A 22,200-nucleotide genomic window follows, 5' to 3' on the forward strand; every position below is an offset into this window, starting at 1 on the left:
CAAAAAAAATACTGTAAAATAACAGAAAATAACCATCTCATAAAAATACGGTAATTTTCCATAATTAAAATACAGTTTTCGCCCTAACTTTACATGACATTTTGTATATTTTTTTTCACTCTTTAATGTTTAATAAAGAATATTTACATGTATTAAAACAATCAAATTACTTATATATATATATATATATATATATATATATATATATATATATATATATATTTATACATTTATATATATATATATAATTTTCAATGAGACTAAGTTGTCCAATCCACTGATAAAAACTGTATTTGGACAGTTTATCAGTGCTTATACATGTTATACATTCACAAAAATACATTTATTCAACATTTTTGTTGTGAAACCTCTTGTAATTACACAAGATATTTGTCAATTAACAAACAAGTCTAGTTAAACTTACAGAACAAATCCTTTTTTACGGTTAATTGTCAGTAATTTTTTCTCTTTTTTTTTTTTTTTTTTTTTTACAGTATTAAACTTTAAATTAACAGTTTAATCTCATAAATAGAAAAGAAATATTTGTGGAATTATGATACATTTGCAAATGTATTTTCACTGTATTTTTCTGTGAAAAAAGAAAAAAATTTCTTTTAAAAACTGAAATTTTTTGGCTATTCACAGTAACATTTTTTCGTGTTATTTTACATTTGACGTGTAAAATCACAGTCTATTTTTGTCATTTCATTGGTATTTTCCTGTATCTTAAAAATACAGGAAAAATCTGTAAAAGAAACGGTGAAAATTCTGTTAAATTACGTTTTTTTTTTCTTTTTTTTTTTTTTTTACAGTGTGCTTGTCCTTGTTTCCTGCTCATTTTATTTCTAGAACCCAGTCACAGATTGAATCACAGACTCTGACTCCATTTTTGTTCTCAGACTTCCTCTATCTGGTTCAGCAGGGTCACCTGTGAGACTCATTCAGACACGACCTTCTGCAGGTTGGACACCATCCACCACACACACACACACACACACACACACACACACACACACACACACACACACACACACACACACACACACACACACACACACCAGATCAGACTGTCACCAGATTAACTGATACACTTGAGGTAAACACACAACTTAAAATAGTCCAAGGTAATTTAATTCTAAAACACCGGGCATCGAGGTACATTCTCGCGATACTTGAAATGATGTCAAAGTGGCACGTTACACACATACAGAACTACACGCACAAATTTTAGAATGAATTTGCTGCATTTCATTTTTTGTCCACACGATGGCATCAGCTGTTAACGAAAAAAAAAAAAAAAAAAGTACAAATTGTTGGCCAACCATAAATAATCTCCTTATTATTAAGAAAGAAAAAATTAAAGAAAGACTGTTGAGTAAAGTGTATTATTGGTATTATATTAATTCTGTAAGAAGATATTCAAGTGAAAAGTGTTGGAAACCCCTCATGGGATATTTAAAATGAGTAGAGTAAGAGAGCAAAATATAATATGAGAAATGATTGTAGTGCTTGTTTCTTTCTACATATTTATTTATGTTGTTGTTTTAAATGAGAAAAGTTGAATATTAATTTAGGTTGCAGTTTTATAGCCGTACTTAGGATTTTCATAATGGAAATATGTATTAAAATCAATCAAATATGATTTGAAAAAAAAAATTCTATATTGATATATATATTTAGCTGCATCGTGTACCATTATACTTTTTTTTTTTTTTTTTTTTTTTTAGATAAAACAACCTTTGCGTTTTTGTGTTCCGTCTCATACAGGGATAGGTTTTGGTTGGCCATCTTGTTTTAACACCATGTGGGTTTAAACAGCCGCTGTGTTGCTGTCAACGTTGCTGATAAACGTTGCATTTAGGCATCAGTGAGTTTCACCAGCTACCCGAGATGACCTGAAAATAGCGTCTTTGTTGAAAACTGTTCTTGTGACGACTAAGGATTACATTTTTGTCACTAACTGAGAACAGTCAAGTGGGAGTTTACATTTTAGCTGAGTTAGCTAGCTGTGTAGTTGTGTGTGTGTGTGTGTGTGTGTGTGTATTTGTAGCATGAATGATGGAGACTGAATTAAACTCCGTTTTAGCCGTAGATTAGAAGGTTTTTAGGGGCGGAGTTTGTGCTGTTTGGGTGCCAGCAGGTAAGTCACCTTGTTTGCATGTATTATCCTAATACTTTTACTAATCTGGCGACATTTAACGTAATCTAACCTGTTCGTATTCGTAGTTAGCGTTTACACAGGGTCTGAAAAGACACACACACACACACAGAGAGAGAGAGAGTGTCAATCAGAGCAGACTGAAAAACTGTGAGGTAATCTAGTGATAATAATAATAATCTAAACTAAACTAATCTTTATACTAAAACTTGTGTAAAATCATCACATCACTGAACATAATAAATGTAATCTGAGTACATGATAGCAGAGGGACAACTACCCCTTATAGATTTTTATTATTGAATAATAAACCAATAAACATTAAAAAAAAGAAACTAATGCAATGTGAAACTAATATATTTAATAGCTAACATGCTAATGAGAAATCAGAGCAGATTAAAAAACTGTTAAGTAATCTAATAAAAATAATCTAAACTAATCTTTATACTAAAACTTGTGTAAAATCATCACATCACTGAACATAATAAATGTAATCTGAGTACATGATAGCAGAGGGACAACTACCCCTTATAGATTTTTATTATCGAATAATAAACCAGTAAGCAAAAAAAAAAGAAGCAAAATTAATATATTTTATAGCTAATATGCTAATGAAAAATAAAATGTAAGATTATTTTTCTGTTATTGTTATCATTAATATTCTGTATTTATTGATCTCAAGTCTTGGACATATTTGTTTGTTTAGTTTTTTATTATTTGTGTGTTAAACCAAGCACATGATCATATTATTTGTGTATTTTAATGTTTTTAAAAAAAGAAAAAGAGGGGGGAAAAAAAACAGGAGTCCACATGAAGAAGTGTGTTCTTTTTTTCATCATTTATACCAGTGGTTCCCAATCTTTTTTGTCTCGTGACCCCATTTTAACATCACAAATTTGTGGCGACCCCAGTTATTCAAAACAGAGACTTTTTTTGCTAAAATTAATTTGTTTTTGATCATGTAATATTTTGTTATGCTATGTTGCAAATAAACATAAATTTTAGACGACATTTAAGCTATATAATGTATATAATGCAGCTTTTTAAATTTTTATTAGGAAAAGTGTGTGGTGTTTTAATTATAATGACATGTATATTTAATTATTAAAACATATTTTTTATAAGTAATTTTTTTTTTTTTTTCAATCAATTACTAGAGATTTCAGGCGACCCCATGTGGGGTCCCGATCCCAAGGTTGAAAAACACTGATTTCTACCCATCTGAACTGGAGGAGCATGTGTTGTCTTCAGTTTAAAGAAAACAAACCTGTTTTTCTGTATTTTACTTTCAGTGTACACGAGATCCGGGGGCTCCAGTTGGACTATGACATCTGTCCGACTGCTGTCAGTGGACCCGTCAGACCGGGGCTCTCAGAGATGCAGACTGGGTCCAGGTCTGATGTCCGCTCTGGGTCTGGGTCTGGGGTCCCCTCTGCTGCTGTCTGTTCCTGGTGGGAGCTGCCTGTGCACCGCCTGGCCCCGCTCTGATCTCACCGAAGGCTTCCTGCAGCTGGACCTGAAGTGCTGCTCTCCAGGCCTGACCCTCCCCAACACCCCCACACACCTAGACCTGGACCAGCTCTCCCCAGTCCCCTGCCCCAAACTGAAGGGCCTGAAGATAACAGTAGTGGTCCAGGGGTCAGACTTTAAGAAGAACACCCCCCCTCGTGTTATCCATGAGCTGGTAAAGGACATGATGAGAGGAGTGTATGTCCACAGGAGTCATGTGATAAACTTTGAGGATTTTGACACAGAAATTCGATATGCTGTCATTGAAAGCATCACTCCAGATTCCACCTGTAGTGGACTTATCACCTCAAAGACTGCTTTGGAGATCACAGGCATTCAGACTCTCAAGTACTATGAGAGTGGATTGCAAGACCAGAACCTGGTGCCACTGGGGGGTCTAGAGGAGGTCAGTGTACGACAATATATGCACATCCTTATTCACAGCAATTACATCGTCTGTTTTCATCTTAAAGAGGAACTTTGCAAGATTTTACCTTTTTGGTTCTTCGTTGTTTTTGTATTATTTTTCTCTATGGAGCGCCCCCTACAGTTTGAAGTACATATTCGCTGTGGTAAAACCCACACGTAACCCCACCCCCTCCGACCATGTGCATCTGTTACCTCCACCAGGAGGTATTGTGATCACTTTGCTTTGTGTGTTTGTTTGTTTGTTTTTTAGCAACTTTATGGGAAAACTATTCCAACCATCTTTACCAAATTGTACCCACAGATAGGCCTAGGCCCTGGGACCAATCCATTCAATTTTGGGCCAAGTAGGCCAAAGTTCAAGGTCACAGCAAGGTCACAAAATCTTTCCTATCTGTCATCATTGAGCAATTTTTGAAAATTCATCAAAAATTCAAAACTCCGATTAGCCACCAATTTGACCCACCCGTAGCTTGTAACAGTAATCTTGTATTTGGCACAAAATTGTCCACATCCACTGTGGAACGTGGACTCTGTGGATGTTTCAATTTAACATTGAAAATCCCATTTACCACACAGTTTTCATTATAACTCAGCAAATACTGATTGGAATTTAATATAATTTGACAGACACATGACTGGTACTAAGCTTCAACTTTTTCTGCTGTATGGAACAACCTGGAAACTGTTGAATTTAAAAAGAAATAGTCGATCCACACATACACACTGTTCGGGGTGCTTGGCGGAGGTTTGTGTTCTCTGAACACTTGTTTTCAATGTTTCTCCACAGAATCCAAGCGCTTTTTATCAATGAATCATCTGTAGCATGTTGCATGAAACCCAGAATCTTCTGGAACGTTGTCAAAGTCAATAGTGATCCAGTGTTTATAAGTTTCAGCTATAGTTCTGCTCTCACCACTCAAACAAAGCCATTGTTCAACACAGTTTCTAAACGTTTCCCTTCGTTTGGCTGAAAAATCCTGTATTTTTTCTTTTTCTATGGATATGAGGTGCATATAGCATATTTTTGCTTGCTTTTTAAAACTTTTCGTTGTATTTTCCTCCTCTGAACTGCTAGAAGCTCTCATCCTGGTCGCAGTCATCTTGCATGTTTTGCACTTTCTTATTGGACCAGCTGGTTACATGTGACTCAAACCGCAGCACACATGATAACAATAGCATTACGCGAGTAAAGTAAGTAGTACCAACTTCAAACACTGATTTTATAAAATCTGCAGGATTGCAAACGGAGAACTTTTGACATTTAGCTCAGGAACAATATATCTTTGTAACTGAGTAAAACGGTTGTAGGCATGAAACAATACGGTGTTCACCTTACGGCCTAATGAAGCTAATCCTTCTAGACATGGGTCATATAATGAACTACAAACATCTGACAAAAACTAGATTCAACTGATTCAATTCTGTTTCTAGTTGTAAAAACCCACTCCTGAGGCAGACAAAGGCTGACCTAGTAAATGAAACAAACACACACCTACGGCACACAAACGACCAGGGTTATTAGTGAGTATGCTAACATCTGCACTAGCTAGAAAGCATCTAGGCATCGTTCATAAAATGAGTTCATTAACCAGTAAACACCGTTACAACTAATATCATCATCCAGAGCCAAATCCATGGAGTCTAGAGGATTTATCTGAACCAGACTGACAAGAACAACAGAAACCAAGTCTACATCTGTTTAGATGCTTCTGTTTCCTTCATCTCTGTCCATTCTGTTAAAGCTGGACCAAGGCAGACTCTGGTCTGGGTCCTGGTTTGGTCTCTCACTCTGTTCTTCTTCCTCCGTCCTCTGACCACGCCCACCTCTTTCTGCCATGGTAAACACCTGCGAAATGAAGGCGTGGTTGGCTTGTGTTTATATCTAGGGTTGTTAGAAAATATTGGTCCTTCTATATATTGCGATACTTCATTTCACATTACTGTATCGATATTTTTAGGTATTTATTTAATTGCAGATATGGCGAAGGTTCATTTTTGTTTTTTGTTTTTCTTTATTGTTTATGTTTTATTTATAATTATTTAACACTGTTGTATTTAATAATGGTTATTTGAAGCATCCTAAAAGCACTTTTTACTGTCTGAGAGGAGGATGGTCGTTCCTTTGGAAACTAAGACAATTAGAAAAAAGCGTGTCTTATCAAATAATGTTAGTTCCTTTGTTGGGATTGAACTAAAATACTGTTCTGATGTTAGTTCTGAACTAATAGAATATGAACATTTGAACAGGATCTTAAACTGTAATTTCTGTAAAACATAATTTCAGTTTGAACACAGGAATATTTTGTGATATAACATCAGATCCTGCTGTTATCAAATAAAGTGCTTAGTATTTGTGCAGATTTCTGGTGTAATTCAATTCTTCCAGGAAATAATCTTAAAAAGAAAAAAATTGGCCTTTTTAACAGTATCATGATATATCGTGATATATTGTATCGTGATCCTAGTATTGTGATTTGTATCGTATCACCAGATTCTTGCCAATACACAGTCCTATTTATATCTGGGGGGTGGGGCCTGGCTGGGGGCGTGTTTGTGTGGTAGTGACATAAACCAGGACATTTCAGTACTGGGATGGTGTCGGAGAACTGGACAGTGTATTGGACCCTAGAGAAGCTAGTGGGGAAGGGGGAGGGGCTCCATTCAACCAATAACAAGACATTTAACCATCACTATTATTACCAAGATGTTTCATTAAGGTCAAAATCTCACTTAGTTCCACTTTAACTGTTTATTTTCACAATGTGTCTTTCAGTTTGAGTTTGTTTGTGTGTGTGTGTTTCAGGTCAGTTTGTCGCTCACAGAGATGCTGCGGCTGCCTCTGCTCTATCCACACACTCTGGGCTCTCTGGGCTTGTCCTGTCCCAGAGGTGTCCTCCTGGTGGGGCCTCCAGGCGTCGGTAAGACCCAGCTGGTCCGCAGAGTGGTGGGGGAGGTGGGAGCCAGCCTGGTAGTGGTCATGGGGCCAGAGGTGGGTTTTATCGATGATACCAGTGAACAAGTAATGCCGTACTTGTGCTTTAAGTTCCAAATGTTTACGACCAGACTCCAAAATATCCTTGTTGTATAAGTTTGTTTTGAGGATTGGTTCTTGAGCCAGTAGATGAGATGAAGTGATCAAATGTTTGTCCAATAAAAAAGCTGTTTATACCATTCTAATATTTTAACTCAGGGGTGACAAACATAAGGCCCGCGGGCCAAAACCGGCCCACCAAAGGGTCCAGTCTGGCCCGTGGAATGAAGGGTTTGTGTCCTTTCTGTCCCCCCCGTCCCACTTTCATAGACTTATGCCACGTTTCCACTACGTGGTATCGGCTTGACTCAACTCGACTCGGCCTTTTTGCGTTTCCATTACGAAAAAGGACCTGGAATCTGGTACCTGGTACTACTATTTTGGTATCACCTCTGCCGAGGTTCCAGGACTGGGGACCAGATACAAAAATGTGACGTATAAACACTGCAGACCACTGATTGGTCAGACAGTCGTTTCTGTGACCCGCCGTTTTACGAAAAACAGATGTGAACGTTTACAGTAAATATAGCAGTAGGTTAATCCACATGATGACAGCCTGTAAAACTACACCATGGCTGGTTGAAGAGGTTCAGATAAATTCAGCATGAGCTTGACGAGAGAACATGCAACGAGTGAGTTTATCAGCAACTCTGAGCAGACGATACAGAAGTAATGCGCCACATCACTATGACATCCAGGTACTGTAAAGTCCGTAGTATCCTGTAATGGAAACGGTCTACAGGAATAGGACCTGGTACCAGAGTCGAGTCGAGTCGAGTCGAGTCGAGCCGGTTCCATGTGGTGGAAACGTAGCAAGAGACACATTTCAAAGTGCTATAACATGAAAACAGTTGAAGATATTGATCTAATTACTATTGGCAATAGATAGGAAGTCACATATGGGTTTTCATTTGGTGCCATGACCTTTGACCTTTAGTGACCTTGAAAGGTCAAACGAACGCCAGTTAATGTCTTTAAATAGGCCGTTGGACTACAGGAGTCTTGGTCCTATTTTTTAATGTTTAATCTCAGGAACATATGGATTTTATACATCCTGTCACCAGGATTTTCCATCTCACATATCCACTCAGCTCATATTCATGTACTTCTGTCCTTAGGCATTACTAAACTCCTGTGTAAAAGTCTTGTTTTTTTGTTAAGTGGTAAATGGTTGTTTCAGGTGGTGGGATCGAGGCCTGGTGAAAGTGAGGAGAAACTCCGTGCAGTTTTTGAACGAGCCCGTTCTGCAGCCGATGAGGGTCCCTGTGTGCTTTTCTTGGACGAGCTGGACTCTCTGTGCCCGAGGAGAACCGCCACCACCGCAGCAGAAAACCGCCTGGTCGCCCAGCTGCTCACGCTCATGGACGGGATGACCAGGTCTGACCGATTCCTCATTGTGGGCGCCACCAATCGGCCGGACAGTTTGGACCCAGCGCTGCGTCGACCCGGGAGATTCGACCGAGAGGTAGGGGTGACGAAACACAGACAGCTGTGATGGCAAAGTGAAGCTTTCTGATGCAACAAACCTTTTCAACATAACTGTATTGAAATAGGTTCACTACTCGAAGCTTGTTTTGGTCATGTGACCCCCGAAGCTTCACTTGACACAAACACCATGTGACTGGTTTGAACGCTGATTCAATGGTAGCGGTTCACGTTTTTTTTGTTTTTTTTTAAGTTTAATATATTTCGAATATGCAACAAGATGAAGTAATCTTACTCAGTCCTTAGAAATAAAACAGGTAGTAAGAAGTCATGGAAGAAAACAAAAAACAAAAACAAAACAAATACATATACATGACTTCATTTGCACATTCAAAAAGGAGTGGCAAGAAGTATAACTTATTTAATCCCACCCCTTCTCGCTTTACTGCTGATAAATCGGTATGAGTGATTTAATGAGAGCCTGAAGAAAACAAACAAATAAATAAACAAGTGGTTCCAGGCACAACAAACCCCGCCCCTTGCATGTAATATTTTGGCATTGATCCAGCTGATGTCATCGTGTCTATGCGTGTGCTGATGTCAGCATAGATATAGACAAATTTCACCCATTATAAGTAAATGGGAAAAAAAAAATTTGAAAAATTCATTAAAAATGTGAACTTGGACCTACTGTTCTCAAAATGTAATCACATCTATTCTGAGTCACTGACTATCTGTAAACCCAATTTGGTTTGAATTCAACCAATAGTTTTGCTGCTAAAGTGTTAACAAACAAACAAAGAAACAAACCGAACCAAAAACAAAACCCCTTGCCTCCCCTTCGGGGGGAGGGGGGTTAATAAATGTATGATTTGTCCACATCAGCGTGGACCATTACCATTGAATTAGCATTCGTACCAGTCACATGGTTTATGTGTCAAATAAAGCTTTGGACGTCATGGGTCACGTGATCAGTAAAAAAGAAATAAAGCTCCACTGAAAATTTTTTTTTTTTTTTTTTTGACACATGCTTCAAAGTTTTGGTGTCACAGGTAACATCACTGCAGTTTTCTGAACCGTTTAATCATCACCAAAGTCTCAAACCTGAACTGTGTGTCTGTGTCAGGTCATCATTGGAGCTCCCACGTTGCAGCAAAGGAAGAATATTTTATCAGTTCTGTGTGAGAGGATGCCGGTGTATCCCAGCGTGGACCTGGAGGAGCTCGCACAAAGGACGCTGGGATATGTAGGAGCAGACCTCAGCGCTCTGTGCAGGGAAGCCGCCATGCACGCCATACGAGAAACCACCAAGGTAATCACAAATAGGGATGTAACGATGTGAAAATTTCATATCATGGTTATTGTGACCAAAATTATCACGGTTATCATTATTGTCGCGGTATTGTTGAAACTGTGCTCAAAATGTTCAAAAAGTACTTATACACACACTGAAATAACGAACCAAGTTGTATTTTGAATTAAAAAAACAAAAAGAAAAAAAAACTGGTACAATGTACCTTCTGCTGCAGAAACATTCAAATATTAACCCTTAGTGGTGTGAGCCTATTTTGGCTTTTTTTCAGTACTTCTGATTTTGCCTTAAATGTTTACTATACCTATGTTTGGTATCTTTTTTTTCAGCACAACTTCATCTATATCATCTGTCTATTATTTTTTCACTTTAACCTACTATATCAACATAAAAGGCCAGAAAACACAAAAAAATATAAAATCCGATTTGAAAAATGTATATAATTTATTGCATAAATAACACAAAGATGCTTAACAAACCTTTTCAAAGACTTTAAAAGTGAATATTGGTTCCAAATATTAGGTATATATATAATTAAAATTGTAATAAATTAAAGCTATACTCAAATATTTGACATAAAAGCAGATCTTTACATAGGCGTTTTCTCCGGAAAAGTGCGGTAATCAAACACGGTTATCATGATAATTAGAATTTAAACTGTAATACTAACTGTTTGCAATTTTACCACGGTTTATTGTTATACCAGTAATCGTTACATCCCTAATCACAACACGACATGTACTGATAAGACTTTATTTATCCCACTGTGTTAACAGTTAATAACAAACAAGTACAGAGAAAAAGAGAGGCAGAAAAACCACAAATGAGAGAAAGATGAAATGTAGAGAGAAAAGTAAGAAATGAGGTATTTATATAAATGTAGAGTTAGAATTCAAATTAAATATTGTTTCCGTATTTACATAGATACATGGTGAAACATAATTTATTGCATAAATAACACAAAGGATCTTAACAAACCTTTAAAAATGAATATTGGTTCCAAATATTGGGTATTTAAAATTTAAATTGTAATAAATTAAAACTATACTCAAATATTTGACATAAAAGCACATCTTTACATAGGCGTTTTCTCTGGAAAAACGGAGTACACTGTTATCATGATAATTAGAATTTAAACGGTAATACTAACCATTGGCAATTTTACCACAGTTTATCGTTATACCGGTAATCGTTACATCCCTAATTCTGCATTTACTTGACTGTTTTAAACTCATACTTTTCATTTTTGACTATAATTGATGTGTGTATATTACCTGTGCACCCTACAGAAAATGTAAGCTCTTTATTTATGTGGATGAAGCCCCATGTCTAACTATTAAATAATCTGAGAATATTGGAGTACGCCGACTAAAGTAGAACTCAGGAAAAGGAAATGAAACATAGTTTGTAGTTATTTAGAACATTTTAATTCATTAAAAATTATAATGTAAATTGTGTCTCTTATCACATGTTTAAGGGACCCCATTTATAAGCTGAGGACTGCTTCGCGGGGGGGGGGGGGGGGGGGGGGGGGGGGGGGCGCTATTACAAAATGGATCTTGTAAATGAATTGTCGATTTTAACTGTTTGTAATAATTTTGTAATAAATTGATTGATTGATTGATTGATTGACAGAATGTAAAACCAATTTTCGTTGCACTATACAATAGCAATGACAATAAAGTCTATTCTATTCTGTTATTCTATTCTATTCTGTTCTGTTGTATTCTATTTTATTCTATTCTGTTCTATTTTTTTCTATTCTATTCTATTCTGTTCTATTTTTTTCTATTCTATTCTATTCTATTCTATATTCCGTCCTGTAATGGTGGTTGTTGTCTTTTTTCTGTGTCGTTGCTGTGTTCAGTGTTCAGTAGAACAGACTGTTGGGATGAAACACTTCTACGAGGCCCTGAAGTCCGTGCGTCCGTCCTGTCTGAGGAGCAGCCTGGCTCGTACTGACGTCTGTCCAGTGTCCTGGGAACAAATCGGAGGCCTGGACGACATCAAACTCAAACTACGACAGGTGAACAGCGGCCCCTGCTGAACTTATACCCACGTGTTAGTGGGTTTCTAAATAAACCTGCTGTCGGTTTGTGTTTGCGTTAGAGTATCGAGTGGCCTATGAGGTTCCCTGAAGCGTTCGGACGTCTGGGTCTGTCCGGGCCTCGTGGCGTGCTGCTGTACGGACCGCCGGGCTGCGCTAAAACCACGCTGGTCAGAGCTGCAGCCGCCTCGTCTCACTGCTCCTTCCTGTCTGTGAGCGGCGCTGACCTGTACTCGCCCTACGTAGGAGACTCGGAGAAGGCCTTAGCTCAGGTACAGTACCTGTGTGGGTGGGCCCAGTTAGCGCTGGTTCTGGAAAGGATTCTGCTCAGGATCTAATCTAATCTAATGATCTGATCTAATGATCTAATCTAGTCTAATCTAATGATTTAATCTAATCTAATCTAATCAAATCTAGTGATCTCATCTAATATAATATAATGATCTAATCTAATCTAATATAATGATCTAATCCAATATAATATAATTATCTAATCTAATCTAATCTAATCTAATGATCTAATCTAATCTAATTTAATGATCTAATCTAATATGATCTAATTTAATATAATGATCTGATCTAATTTAATGATTAATCTAATCTAATGATTTAATCTAATCTAATATAATGATCTAATGTAATGTAATTTAATGATCTAATCTAATCTAAGGATTTAATATAATCTAATGATTTAATATAATATAATCTAATGATCTAATCTAATCTAATGATCTAATATAATGTAATACAATATAATGATCCAATCTAGTCAAATCTAGTAATCTAATCTAATCTAATCTAATGATCTAATCTAGTCTGATCTAATAATCTAACCTAATCTAGTTTAATCTAATGATCTAATATAATCTAATGATCTAATCTAACCTAATCTAATCTACTGTAATGATCTAATGTAATCTAATATATTATAATGATCTAATCTAATACAATCTAATCTAATAATCTAATCTAATTTATTATAATGATTTAATCTAATACAATCTAATCTAATGATCTAATCTAATCTAGTCTAATCTAATGATCTAATCTAATATATTATAATGATCTAATCTAATACAATATAATCTAATGATCTAATCTATTCTAGTCTAATCTAATAATCTAATCTAATGTATTATAATGATTTTATCTAATACAATCTAATCTAATGATCTAATCTAATCTAATCTAATGAGGTTAATGAACAGATGAGTTCCGTGTCTGTGTGGTGGTGGTGGTGGTGGTGGGGGGGGCTGTGGGTGTGTTTACCTCCTAACCCCTGGTCCGATGCCTCCTATCTGCAGCTTTTCCGTCAGGCCCGCTCCTGCACACCCTGCATACTGTTCCTCGACGAGATCGACTCTCTGATTGGCTCGCGGTCGAACAGCCAATCACCAAACAGCATCCAGACACGCCTCCTGTCCGTGCTTCTGAACGAGATGGACGGAGTCGGCCTGAAGGTGTCGGAGAGGAGGGGCACGGAGAAGGTCCTGCAGGCGGAGGGGGTGGAGGAGGGTCCCAGCCCTCAACAGGTCTGAATCATCCATATCACAGGTGTCAAACTCATGTGAGTTCAGTTCCACATCCAGACTAATACGACATCAAGTGGGCCGGACCAGTAAAATCATATAAAAAATAGGAGAAGAACTGATAAATACTGTCGACACCAAAGTTTTCTCCATGTTTTTGAGTGAAAAAAGTCAAATTCCATAATGAAAATGTTTACATCTACAAACTCTACTTGAAAATAACATGAACAAATATGAACAACCTGAAAATTCTTAAGAAAATAAGTGCAATTTTAGCAATATTACACTTTAGTTTGTCATTTATACATGTGCATCATAACGTACAGATCACAGTGGATCTACAAATACACAAAACATGTAGTAACAGGCAGAATACTGGAACAGTTCTACATACTTCTCTTAAGATATTTCAGGTTATTGAAGTTTTTTGTAAGAGGCTAGTCTGTAAATCAGGGCTCTCAAGTGCCCCGTTTCCACTACGTGGTATCGGCTCGACTCGACTCGACTCGGCCTTTTTGCGTTTCCATTATGAAAAAGGACCTGGAATCTGGTATCCGGTACTACTTTTTTGGTATCACCTCTGCCGAGGTTCCAGGACTGGGGACCAGATACTAAACCGTGACGTGTAAACGCTGCAGACCACTGATTGGTCAGACAGTTTTCTCTGTGACCCGCCGTTTTACAAAAAACAGATGCAGAAGTGGACAGTAAATATAGCGGTACATTAATACACATGATAACAGCCCAAAACTACACCATGGTCAGTCGAGGAGATTCAGTCTTTGGTGGTCGATGTAAAAATTCAGACGAGACAACATGCAATGAGCGAGTTTATCAGCAACTCTCTGAGCAGATGACACGGAAGTAACACGCCACATCGCTATGACGACCAGGTACTGTAAAGTCTGTAGTATCTTGTAATGGAAATGGTATCCAGGAATACCAAGTCGAGCCGAGTCGAGCTGGTTCCACGTACTGGAAACGCGGCAAAACATGCGTCCTGGGGGCCAAATGTGGCCCACCAAAGGTTCCAATCCGGCCCCTGGGATGAATTTGCAAAGTGCAAAAATTCCACAGTCAAGGCTGTGGAACTCATTTTAGTTCAGGTTCCACATACAGACCAACATGATCTACAGTCAAATAATAACAGCAGAAGAACCGACAAAAAAGAATGACTGCAGATTTTCTTCTCAGTTTGATGTGAAAAAAATGTTGCATCTGTAAATAATGACAACTTCAAATGTTCGTCTTTGTTTTAGTGCAAAAAATAACATTAAATTATGAAAATATTTACATTAAGTAAAAAAAATCTCGAATTAAGCCAAAAAAAAAACAAACTTCAATTAAGTAAAAAAAAAATCTTGCATTAGGCCAAAAAAAAATCTTCAATTAAGTAAAAAAAATCTTGAATTAAGTGAAAGAAAATCTTCAATTAAGTAAAAAAAAATCTTGAATTAAGGCAAAAAAACTTCACTTTAGCAAAAAATCTTGAATTAAGCAAAAAATCTTGAATTAACAACTTCAATTTTTTTGTTTTTAGTGCAAAAAACACCATTAAATTATGAAAATGATTCAATTAAGCAAAAGAATCTTGAATTAAGCCAAAAAAAAATCTTCAATTAAGGAAAAAAATCTTCAATTAAGCCAAAAAAAATCTTAAATTTAGCAAAAAATCTTGAATTGAGCAAAAAATCTTGAATTAACAACTTCAATTTTTGTCTTTGTTTCAGTGCAAAAAATAACATCAAATTATGAAAATATTTACATTTACAAACTATCCTGTAACAATAAAATGTGAATAACCTGAACAAATATGAACAACCTGAAATGTCTAAAGAAAATTCAGCACAATTTGATGTATTTTCTGCCTGTTCCTCAGTGTTTAGTGTCTTTGTAGATCTGATCCATAATGCACATGGAGAAATGATAAGTTGAGGCAGAATATTGTTAAAATTACACGTACTGTTTCTTAAGAAATTTCAGTTTTTTCAGGTTATTCACATCTTTTTTTGTTTGGATAGTTTATAAAAGCAAATATTTTTTGGTATTTCTAGTTTTTTTTTTTTTTGCACTAAAACAAAGACAAAAATATGCACTTGTCATTATTTCTAGGTTATTCTGTTATTATTTAACTGGTCTGGCCCACTGCAGATCAAATCAGGCTGAATGTGGAACCTGAAAGAACATGAGTTTGAGAGCCCTGCTGTAAATGTAAACATTTTTGTGTAATTTTACCTTTTTTTTGCACTAAAACAAAGACAGAAATTTGTGGTTTTCTTTATTTATAGGTTATTATGATAGTGTTTTACTAGCCTGACCCACTTTAAATTGAATTGACCTAAAATAACTTTAACTCCATGGATTGTTAATATCTTCAGTGTACTTTTTTGCATTTCATAAATACATCCCATGGGCCAGATCGGACCCTTTGGTGGGCTGGTTTTGGCCCCGGGGCCGCATGTTTGACACCTGTACTCCATATGATACATGATACATCACACTGGTCTGAGTGTTCGTAAAGCTGACTGCTCTGTCGTAGTTGGACTATGAGGACGTCTGCAACGCAGATGTGATGGTCGTCGCGGCGACCAACAGACCTGACTGTTTAGACAGCGCTCTGCTCAGACCAGGCAGGTTGGACCACATCATCTACGTCCCACCACCGGACCACACGGTACTTCAGCACACTTCTGTTCCTCAGTGCACTCGTCTGTATATATTTCTGTGTGGAGCTTTAATTACCACCATGTGTAGAATTCCTGTGCACATTTATTTGGTGAGTAGTTTGACTATATCATCATTTTTATGCATATTTTCCAACTCCAAGCTATATAAATTCAATTTCCTATTAGGATTCATCATTCTAAGGTGATATACATTTAAATAATAAAAAAGGGTGTGGCCTAAAATGAGTAACATCCTCTGTGGTATAAGTATTAGGCCTGTAACAGGACACAAAATTTTCGGTTCGGTACATTTTCGGTTTTCAAAGCCACCGTTTGTTTTTGTTTTTTTCGATTTTGTACAGGAAGAAAGAAAACCCCTCAAAATGTCTTAAATACATTTATTATGAATTTTTGAACATTTTTCCCCCAATTTTTGGAGACTATAGAATATAGAAAAACAGGAATAATATAATTCTGCTGCTGTAAATCAAATAGAAAATAAAATAAAGAAAATATTACTAAATGTATTTTAAACATTAGTATTGCACTTTTCCCTGAAAGGTAGTTTTAAACAAACAACACAAATCTAATCACAGTTCTGTCAGTTCAGATTCTGCTTAAAAATAACAAAAAAAAAAAAAAAAATTCCACATTAAGTGCAACATTAACAAGAGGGTAAACTCGTATTCTCTTTTAACAAACTGAAGAGCAACATTGACAACAAAACTAACCAAATTATTTATTTTAGGACAAAGAACAAACTGTTTAGGACACTTTATGTATTTATATGTGTGTGCAGGGTGCGATTTGTCAAAAACACAGAGGGGGGCGGGGGGGTTGGTTCGGTATGTGTACCGTTACAGCCCTAATAAGTATATATAAGTGTGTAGAATTATTAAGCAGCTTCTTTACTTCAGGGAAAATGGGTCAAAAACAGATGTTACCGGCGGTGAAAAGTCAAAAATGATCCAGTACCTTTCAGACAGATGGAACCCTCTTGAAGCCTGACCACCAGATTGTCATGTGTTTTGTTGTAAATAGTCAGCTGGGTCACAGAAAAAAAACGCAAATTAACAGCAAAAGATTTAAGTGGGAGGCGTCCACGAACCCTGTGACCTCCAGGACCAGAACTAAAACCTGCCTGGGGGATCCACAAGGACAAGATGTTCAGGTGTCAGAGACATGGTCTGGGTGACAGAGGCTGAAATATGACCTAATACTGGTTCCAAATATTAGGTAAATTTAAAAAAAAATGTAATAAATTTAAAGTATACTCAAATATTTGACATAAAAGCAGATCTTTACATAGGCCTTTTCTCCGCCCCCCCCCCCGGTCCTCCCAGTTTCCACATCCGGTTCAGGTGGGGGTCCTCCTCACCCTTACCTGTAATGCTAATGCAGTCTGTGGATTAGAATCCGCAGATTCGCCCATGTTTATATTTATTTTGAATTGATTGAGAGCACTGGACTTGGTCAGTAGTAAAGTTAATCCTCTGATCACCTGTTAATTGTGCACACATTGTTGTACATGTTGCTAAAAGTGTGTGTGTGTGTGTGTTTCCAGGGTCGTCTCTCTATCCTGAAAATCTGCACAGAATCGATGCCTATCGCTGCCGACGTACGTCTGGAGGAACTGGCATCAAAAACCAATCTGTACTCTGGAGCCGATCTGGAGAACCTGTGCAGAGAGGTGACCATCTGACACCTTCGATAATACTCTGGTGTTGACCAGGGCTGTGTATGGGCAAGAATGTGCCGATACGATACAAATCATAATACTAGAGCTATGATATGATATATCGCATTATATTATGATACTGTTAACAAGGCAATATTTTTTTGTGTGTTTTGTTTCTTCTTCTAAGAGATTAGTACCTGGAAAAATTTAATTATACCAAAAATATGCACAAATACTGAACATTTTTATTTGATCAGAACAGGATTTAATACTATATCAGAAAACTGTACTCTTTAAAAACAAAATTTTTTTTTTTACAGATAAAAAAATAAATTTACTAGTACAAAACACACACACAAATTGATCAATAAAATTCTGTTTTACAGACATTACAGTTTAAAAGCCTGCTCAACTGTTCATATTCTATTAGTTGTGAATAGAATGCATAGTGGACAGTCCCTTAATCATCCAACATCATAACATTTTTATGTGATCCCAACAAAGGCACTAACATCTGCCTCTTTCACACAGTAAAAAGTGCTTTTAGGATGATTGAAATAACCCTTATTTAATGAATGAATGAAAAAAAAAGTAAATAAATAAATTAATTAATAATAATAATAATAATAATAATAAAACAAATTAAATAAAATTATACATGCTCGAAAAGGAGCAGGAAGAATTAAAATCTTACATACTCCTATCCCCAATTTCTATTCCTTATGATCACTATATAGCAAATATTATTTTGTATGAATATCAATATAATACTACTAATAACAACCACAGTATAACAATATCACACATCCTTTTTCCTATATACACTAATATGATAATACCCATTTAAAGCTTATCCTACCAGATATTAATACCAGATATTAATAAAAACAAAAACAAAACAAAAAAACAAACAAAAACACATATACATATATAATATAAATACATATAGTATGCTATATTGTCCTATATAGTAATAATATATTCATATATCCATATTTAAACTAGATATTATCAGCACATATGTGGCAAAGCCCCACTATGAAAATATACTATAAATAAAACAGTGTTATCAGTTTAAAAAAACTACATGCATGACCTGTAATATCACAATACCACTGTTTTAGTATAGAAACAACAGAGTAAAATACCCATGTGAATAATAAAAGAGCTTACAAGATTCCCCCCAAAAAAATGAATGAATAAATAAAAACATGAACCTCCGTCGTATCTTCATTTGAATAAATACCTAAAAATATCCATAAAGTACTTTTTAATATTGATACAGTATCATGAAATGAAATATCACAATATATTGCAGAAACGATATTTTCTTACAGCCTTAGTGTTGACGCCAGGAGTTGAAATATTAATAAGTCACGTGTGTGTGTGTTGCAGGCTGCTCTACTGGCTCTACAGGATGAGAACATGAAGGCGTCTCAGATCAGACACGCCCACTTCACCAGGTCTCTGAGTCACATGACGCCTTCTCTGACCGAGCGGCAGATCCACATGTACCAAACTCCTCCCACATGATCAGCACGACCCCAACCCGGAACCCCCACAGAACACAACAGAACCAAACAGAACACAACACAACCGCTTATTTTATTACAACAAACGGGTTTGGAATAAAATGAGTCCAGCCTGATGTCTGGTGTCCTGGATGTTCTTCTACTGATACACAGCTGACATGACTATTTAATTATGGTGTAAATTAGTGGATGGATCACTAAATATGCTGACAGTCAATTCATTATTTTGAATCATTTTGTTGATTTTTTGTTTTATTTTGTTCACATTTTGTCAGTTTTGTTTATTTGTTTCACTTGAGTTTTTTTTAATCATCTTTTATATTTTTCAATTTGTTGATTAGTTTGCTTGTTTTGTGCTTTAATTACATGTTTTGTGCATTTTTGATAAATGCTTTTCATTGATTATTTTTATTCATTTTTAAGTAATTATTTTGTTCTTTTTGGTTATTTTGTTAATTTCTGTTTCTTTTGTTCGCTTTGTTGTTCATTTATGTCCATTTGTTCCACCAGTGGATATACTACTACTACAAATACTAGTATTAACAGTGGATATACTACTACTACAAATACTAGTATTAACAGTGGATATACTACTACTACAAATACTAGTATTAACAGTGGATATACTACTACTACAAATACTAGTATTAACAGTGGATATACTACTACTACAAATACTAGTATTAACAGTGGATATACTAGTACTATAAATACTAGTATTAACAGTGGATATACTACTACTACTACAAATACAAATATTAACGGTGGATATACTACTACTTCAAATACTAGTACTAACAGTGGATATACTACCGCTACAAATACAAATATTAACGGTGGATATACTACTACTACAAATACAAATATTAACGGTGGATATACTACTACTACAAATACTAGTACTAACAGTGGATATACTAGTACTATAAATACTAGTATTAACAGTGGATATACTACTACTACTACAAATACAAATATTAACGGTGGATATACTACTACTACAAATACTAGTACTAACAGTGGATATACTACCGCTACAAATACAAATATTAACGGTGGATATACTACTACTACAAATACTAGTACTAACAGTGGATATACTACTACTACAAATACTAGTATTAACAGTGGATATACTACTACTACAAATACAAATATTAATGGTGGATATACTACTACTACAAATACTAGTACTAACAGTGGATATACTACTACTACAAATACTAGTACTACCAGTGGATATACTACTACTACAAATACTAGTACTAACAGTGGATATACTACTACTACAAATACTAGTACTAACAGTGGATATACTACTACTACAAATACTAGTACTAACAGTGGATATACTACTACTACAAATACTAGTACTAACAGTGGATATACTACTACTACAAATACTAGTACTAACAGTGGATATACTACTACTACAAATACTAGTACTAACAGTGGATATACTACTACTACAAATACTAGTACTAACTGGATATACTACTACTACAAATACTAGTACTAACAGTGGATATACTACTACTACACCTGTTTGTACCAATAATACAAGCCTCTACCATCTATGGAACTATAGAATAGACACTATCAGAACTATATGGATAAGTGAGTGATGATGATGATGATGATGATGATGAAGGCAGGACCACAGCAGCAGGTCCAGAGACAATCCAGGGAAAACCTGTGAGGACATAAAGCACAGAGACTCTGGGGAAAAAGGACAGTCAGTAATATTCTCTAATTACCTCTGCCAGGAGGAATAGAAATCACTTTACTTTGTGTGTTTGTTTGTTTGTTTGTTTGTTTGTTAGCAACTTTACAGGAAAACTATTCCAACCATCTTTACCAGATTGTCCCCACAGATAGGCCTAGGCCCTGGGACCAACCCATTAAATTTTGGGCCAAGTAGGCCAAAGTTCAAGGTCACAGCAAGGTCACAAAATCTACAATTTTCCTATCTGTCATCATTGAGCAATTCTGGAAAATTCATAAAAAATTCAAAACCACTGCGATTAGCCTCCAATTTGATCCACCTGTAGCTTAGAACAATATCTTCAATCTGGCACAAAATTGTCCACATCCACTGTGGGATGTGGACTCTGTGGACATTTCAATTTAACATTGAAAATCCCATTTACCACACATTTTTCATTAGAACTCAACAAATACTGATTGGAATTTAATATAATTTGACATACACATGACTGGTACCAAGCTTCAACTTTTCTGCTGTATTTCTGCTGTAATCTGGAAACTGTTGAATTTAAAAAAGAAATAGTCGATCCACACATGCACACCGTTCAAGGTGCTTGGTGGAGGTTTGCGTTCTCTGAACACTTGTCAAAGCGTTTAATGAAATAATTAAACTGGTGGATTTTAGATTTGTTTTCTTTTCAATGACTGTCATGTAAACTGTTCACTGTAAGAACTGTAATGGCAACATGTCTGATGGAAGCAGGTGTTTGAAGAAAGGAGCAGGTATGATAAGTTTTCTTCATCCTGCTCCTTTTCAATCATTTCGGTTGGAATGAATAAATAAAATGAATGAAAATGAAATTCTACTTTATTCTCAGTAGGAGAATATGCCCAGTCATATGAGGCGGATCGGAGGAGACCACACAAAGCTCTGATATTTTGTAAACAGATAGATGAGATAAATGAAGAAAACAGAGGACAGATACAGCAACAATGACATGACTAAGCATTTCAGAACATGGATGGAAAGTCACTGGTGTGACCGTGACCTCAAACAGCCTTTTTCATGCAGTTCACAGTCTGGCCACCAGAGGGAGATGGCCACGCAGAAAAATATTGATCATCTACCAAAGTTAATCAGTTGATGTAGACATTTCAGTACAGGAAGCTGCGCGTG

At 36.0% G+C, this 22,200-nt stretch overlaps 1 protein-coding gene across 1 annotated transcript; it reads left to right on the forward strand.

Moving 5' to 3' along the window:
* Positions 1-1,786: 1,786 nt before the first annotated feature.
* On the forward strand, positions 1,787-19,425 carry afg2b (AAA ATPase AFG2B). Its single transcript, XM_030131120.1, has 11 exons — positions 1,787-2,140; positions 3,451-4,073; positions 6,900-7,085; positions 8,308-8,592; positions 9,679-9,864; positions 11,732-11,890; positions 11,974-12,183; positions 13,216-13,443; positions 15,980-16,114; positions 17,671-17,796; positions 19,180-19,425. Exons 2-11 carry the CDS (start codon positions 3,483-3,485, stop codon positions 19,315-19,317), a joined length of 2,244 nt encoding a protein of 747 aa, XP_029986980.1. The 5' UTR covers positions 1,787-2,140; positions 3,451-3,482; the 3' UTR covers positions 19,318-19,425.
* Positions 19,426-22,200: the final 2,775 nt, after the last annotated feature.

The sequence above is a fragment of the Sphaeramia orbicularis genome, chromosome 3 (genome assembly GCF_902148855.1).
Source record: "Sphaeramia orbicularis chromosome 3, fSphaOr1.1, whole genome shotgun sequence".
Classification (NCBI taxonomy): Eukaryota; Metazoa; Chordata; class Actinopteri; order Kurtiformes; family Apogonidae; genus Sphaeramia; species Sphaeramia orbicularis.

Coding starts and splice junctions, on each gene's coding strand:
- afg2b (XM_030131120.1), top strand. CDS start 3,483: ATGACATCTGTCCGACTGCTGTCAGTGGACCCGTCAGACCGGGGCTCT. Junction 4,074..6,899: donor CACTGGGGGGTCTAGAGGAG/GTCAGTGTACGA, acceptor TGTGTGTTTCAG/GTCAGTTTGTCGCTCACAGA. Junction 12,184..13,215: donor CGGAGAAGGCCTTAGCTCAG/GTACAGTACCTG, acceptor TCCTATCTGCAG/CTTTTCCGTCAGGCCCGCTC.